Source organism: Arachis hypogaea, chromosome 15 (genome assembly GCF_003086295.3).
Source record: "Arachis hypogaea cultivar Tifrunner chromosome 15, arahy.Tifrunner.gnm2.J5K5, whole genome shotgun sequence".
Lineage (NCBI taxonomy): Eukaryota > Viridiplantae > Streptophyta > Magnoliopsida > Fabales > Fabaceae > Arachis > Arachis hypogaea.
Window position 1 is genome coordinate 131,647,139 of NC_092050.1, and position 5,779 is coordinate 131,652,917.

The 5,779-nt window shown below is 29.9% G+C and overlaps 1 protein-coding gene across 1 annotated transcript; it reads right to left on the reverse strand.

Annotated features, from left to right (window-relative positions):
• Positions 1-1,139: 1,139 nt before the first annotated feature.
• Positions 1,140-5,145, reverse strand: LOC112750720 (vesicle transport protein GOT1). Its single transcript, XM_025799537.3, has 7 exons — positions 4,957-5,145; positions 3,491-3,559; positions 2,527-2,618; positions 2,340-2,420; positions 2,165-2,262; positions 2,008-2,089; positions 1,140-1,583 (listed from the first exon to the last, which is right to left on the reverse strand). Exons 2-7 carry the CDS (start codon positions 3,519-3,521, stop codon positions 1,545-1,547), a joined length of 423 nt encoding a protein of 140 aa, XP_025655322.1. The 5' UTR covers positions 3,522-3,559; positions 4,957-5,145; the 3' UTR covers positions 1,140-1,544.
• Positions 5,146-5,779: the final 634 nt, after the last annotated feature.

Genomic DNA, 5,779 nt, shown 5'->3' on the forward strand with positions numbered 1-5,779 from the left:
CCTAACACAATATGTAGGAACCAAATATAGGTATAGTTTAGTTAACCAAAATTAAATTTAGTTTTTTTAATTAACTTTAGCTATATGTAGTCTTATATATTAACAAATTTTAAAAATAATTAAAACTATTTCATGTTCTCTGATTTAATATAGGTATAATTTAGTTAACCTAAATTAAATTTAGTTTTTTTAATTAACTTTAACTATATGTAGTCTTATATGTTAATAACAAATTTTAAAAATAATTATATATACAAATTTTATTTTAACATAAATATTATTGTATAATTTTTTTCTAAAATTTTTGGCCCCTCCAAAAGTTTCAAGCTCCGCCACTTTCCGTAACCTTTTTGATGTTATAATATAGGTATTTTACATTTGAATGTTTTTTTTTTATAGAAATTTGAACGTTCAATTAAAGAGTACCTTGAATGTTTGAATATATAAAATTTTGGTTGTTCTGTGTTTTTTTTTTCTTTTTTATGATTTTAGAATTTTTTTTAATTTAGTTTTAAATGTTTTAATACAAATATCTTATTTTTAGATATTCTTTTATGTAGAGTTTAGGAGGTTCATTAAATGGTTTGAAAATTTTTTATTGCATGTTACGTTTAGAATTTTTTAATTCTTAACATAATCTAACAGATTTTTAATTTTAGATGTTCTAATATAAGTATCTTACTTTCGGATTTTCATTTAGATGGTCTGTAGATTTTTGTGGATGCGTTAGGTTTATAATTTTTTTATTTCGGATGTTAAACTTGACTTAAATAAATCCGATAAATTTGTAATTTTTGATGTTACAATATAGGTATTTTACATTTGAATGTTCTTGTTAACCTACAGTCTTTGCAACCAATGGTTCAATTTGGACGGCTAGCAATTTCAGATGGAGAAGTTGGAAGTTACAGAAAACCTGAAGATGCAAGCATGCGTAAGCAAGTAGTGAAAAGCAATTCATAGTTGTCTCAAAGTAATTGAAACCAAATTCATCCCTGCAGTTTGACCTTGATAGGTATTAACTAACAAAGAGTGGTGGATTACACGAGGGCAAAAAAAAAAAAATAAGATATGACAAATAATGGAATAAATAATGTCACAGTTTAAAAAGAAATTCTATGCTACGACAGATTTAAAAATAAAAAATAAAAAACCAATTTAATATTCATTAAAAAATCACTATACATTTGATGGCTGTGAAAAATGGAACCGCCCACACAAATGATGCTTCTTCCCCAATGTGTCTAGTTGGAATAGTGACATAAAATGCAGATATATAACTTATAACTTCCAAGATCATTGATTCATTGATTCCGCATCATGCATTAAAATCTTAACGGGGCCAAAACAAGTGAAAGCCAAAACCTTTTTTTTCTTAATTTTCCTTTGCACTCTATGAGTATCATGTAAAATTGAAATCATTTTCTACCATCAGAGTGCCAACACAATTCAGTCAGGTATCTCCCATATGAGAGTATTTTTCTTTACATGCACTGATAAACACGCTTGCTAGCAGCTACACAATGTTTCCATTGATTCATGGCTTAAATAGGTACTCGCCGGCCCCTATACCTGTCAAACAACTGCAATATAACAGAAAATTAGCATTCTCAATATGAATAAGTTCAGCATTTTTCTGCAAATGAATGCAAAAGGCTTCAACATCAGCAAAACAAAATCTGGAAAAAAAAACATCAAATTGTTCAACATTGTATAGATAGATGGACAAAACCAGTAGCTCAACAGAGCTTTATTGATTCAGAAGAGTTTAGTTTTGAAGCACTGTGTATATAGGTTTTGCCATTGTCTTTTACACCACTCAATGATAATCAAGGTGCCCCGAGTCTCCAACCATTCATAAATAATGTAGATCTATTGATGATTGACATGAACATGAGCTTTTAATATGGCACTATATCAGCATGGTTAAATGCATCGGATGATTACATTAAAATCAGTTAAATAGCAGCTAGTAAAAGCATTTCAATTTTCATCACAAATACCTACCGATCGAACATATGGCTGTTGAAACAACCAACCAAGAATGGGAATCTTCTGTAAGAAAACAGCCAGTGTAGGCCAGAAACCACTGCACAGTTTAATCCATGGTTAGCTTAAAAAATAGAACATAAAACACAACAATGTCTTCCAAATTCCACTAAACCTGAATAGTACGATGAATCCATAAGCCTCAATGATCATGCCCAAAATAGGCCATCCCATTATGAGAATCAAGAATCCAATACCAAATGAGATTGTTCCCTTAAAAAGAGAGAGATGATAAAAGTTAGTGCTAGAAATTTACCAGAGGGGAAAGGGAGGAAGTGCAACAAATTTACCTTGAAATTACTTCGTTTCATAAAGAATTGCATAGTGGATTTCAGGCCAATGGTTAAGGACACTCCAGAAACAAACAGGATCTGATTTGAGTGACAAGGATTAAGGCATCATCAAAAGACGTTAACAAGAGAAACAATGACAAGAAATTGTACCTAAGCGAGAAGCCTGAAATAGCATGAAACTTACGTTTCCCATGGCTAGTAATCCCTTGTCGAAGAAGAAGACTACCCCAAGGAATGAGAAAAATATACCAAATCCAGTTAACCCTAATCCAATCTCTGTACCATATGCCAATCACATATGTTAAATTAAAAATATTAAGATAACAGAGTTGTAAAATGTGAAAAATAGGACATGAACTAGATTCCAACTACATATCAAAATGACCAATACACAGTTTGGTCAAATCAATCTTGTAGTAGCCATAATGGCAGAGCATGAGAGCAAAGTCAAAGGTATTAATATATGTCATGCAAACTAGAGCATCATATTATTCACATCCAATTAGTTCCACTAGGTGGTACAAATGATTTTAACCAATCAACTGGGGAAAATATTTGGATGAAATCACAATCATTTCTGATTAATTCTTTTGCTTACACAATAGGATAATTTTCATCGCAAATGATAAATTGTGATGCGTCTAACATGTCTAGTGTCATACTAGAACACTGGTATGAATAGGACCATGAGGTACTAATTTCACTGCAGCACTTTTAAGAAAAAATTTATACGACGAAAACTCTGAAATAAGTCTTTCACATGATTCCTAGTTTAATTCTGGGTAATACCCCAAATGGTCCCTAACAATTTTTAGTTCAGACAACTTAGTCCCTTAAAAAACAGACTGGCAAATTGGTCCTGATATCTTAGAATGTATGACGAATCAATCCTTAATAAAATATTTCAAAATTTCAAAAAAGTTAATCCATCAACCACACTACTTTTTTTTAAAAAAAAGTCCTTTCATTTTATTAGTGATTAATTTTTCTAATAATCTAAAAGATTTGAAACAAACTCAGAAATTACCCTTAAATTTCTCTTGTTGACTATTAAGGGAACCCAAGATAAGGAATTATATATAAATCCACAATAATCTACAACAAAAAATATTATGATTGCTACAACAAAATATATCTGTTTCACTTACTCTTGCGATCATTCATCTCAAAGGAAACCATTTTACCAACAATTCAGATGTTCAAGCCCCTTTCCTTATCTGAAACATATAATAACTAAACTTGGTCAATAATTGAATGTGAATCATAATCTCTATGTAGAACAGTCAATCCAAAGATAATACAGAACAACAGCTGAAAAATCATAACCTAGGAAAAAGATCCAGAGAGGGTTATCTATTAAACATTTCGTATGGAAAACATTTCTAGTTCCACTGAACAAGCAAGATGTAACTACTAATTTTTCCCCTTGACTTTGCTTGAAAAACTTTCCCATCCCTCCCATCTCATAAAAAAATTCAAGGAATTTCATAGGCTTGATTTCCATACTTTGTTTTATTCAACTAGACGTGTTGTTTGAAGAGTTAGGCTGTTGGAAACCTCATTCTTTTGGAAATTGAGGCTGAGTATTTATTTTGTCATTTCATGTTATGACGATAGATAAGGTTTTGTTGATTAAGTATAGATAAGTTGGAATGGACTTATGAAGACATGAAACACTTATACACAAAAAATAGAATGTGAAGATCTGTATTAAATTCCTATTACCTAAAGACTAAAGAGTCATGCAGTTGGCACTGCTTAATCGTTTTTGTGTCACACCCTTGCTAACAAGGAATAAATGCAGTCAATAAGAAAAGTAGTTACTGTCAATTGCCATGGTTCATAATTACTACTATAAATCTATATCATTGCAGACATGTTTTTTTTCCATTACGGCTTGTTCATGCTTGCTTGAGCAAATTATCTCGGGATGTAAACACCCCCCCCCCCCCCGCCAAAAAAAAACAAAAATCAAGGGCGTAGGTGCTTTTCCAATTTTCAGAAACTATAACAAAGGCATGGTAGTCGGATGGTTGAACATAACTCTGACCCTGGAGGGAAACATGTTTCTGTGCATTTTCAATGTGAGGAGATGATATTCTAAAATCTTTGGATTAGCATTAGCTGGAAAAAGTTTCATATGCATAATTTTTCTTTTTATGTATTTGGAGGAAGTTGATTACAATCACATTTATAAGTATCCATAAGTTACTTGTTTCTTTAGTCCCTTCACTCCACATCAATTATGTATCATAATTAAATAGTTTCGTTATAAAGGAGGAGAAGCATGAAATGGATATTGCTCGAAAAGCAGTTGGCGACTTGCCAATACAAACAGCTCAGTCATCAAAATTGCAAAACAAGGATTGCTCCTATTTTTCATAAGAAGCTATGGAAACCAAAAATTGAATGTACCAAATGTAAATCTAAATATCAAATTCCCCCTACCACTCACATATAAAACTTAGAAGAATGCATCAACAACGATACAGTTACACAGAAGCAACACCAGATCCGTCAAATTCAGTGCAATAAACATGAAAAAGAAAAAAAAAAGCCCAAATTATCCGTAGAAACGACGAGTGCATTCAAATAAAAAGTAAATATGTCTCACCTGCGTTATCGAATCGAGATGGAAATCGGCAATCGGCAATCGAAGATGTAAAAGATGAACTTTTCCTCTGCTTCCAGTTCCAAGCGGTGCTTTCACGACGCCGTTTCGTTTCGTTTTGTTTTGGTCTACTATTTCCAATTTCACCCCACCAGGCACCAGCATCCTTTTCAATTTCCCTTACTTTATTGCGCTTTTTTTTTTAACCAAAATGTCCCATATTTTTAACACGCTTACAAAAATAATCTTTTATGTTTCATAGATATTAAAAAAAATGTCATAAGAAAGTTGATAATTGAGAATTATTAGATAAAAATTCAGTTAAATTAGTTAAATTAAATGACTCTCAACTATTAATTTCAGATAAAATTGATTGTATTATATTTATGAATTTAATCTAAAATTTTATTACAATATTTAAATAACTATTTAAAAATACATAAAAAATAATAAAATATTGATCTCTAGAATTTTATTTTAATTTTTAAAAAATTTAATTATTCTATTAATTTTTATAATTTTACTAAATTTATAATTAAATATCTATATTTTTTTTCAACTAAATTTTTACACGACTTTTAATTTTATAATTAGATCTTTCTTAATATAAAAAGTCTTAATTTAACAGGATATTTTTCTATAAATTAAAAGTGTCTATAATTAATACATATATACATAAATATATTTTAATATATAATATTTTAAAATAGCAAGTGCAATTTTTTTAAATAAATAAATATAAAATATATAAATGCGGGCAAAAATAGTTTTGATATGCAATAAAATTTTTCTAATATTAAGAAATTCATATTAAAATATTATTTTT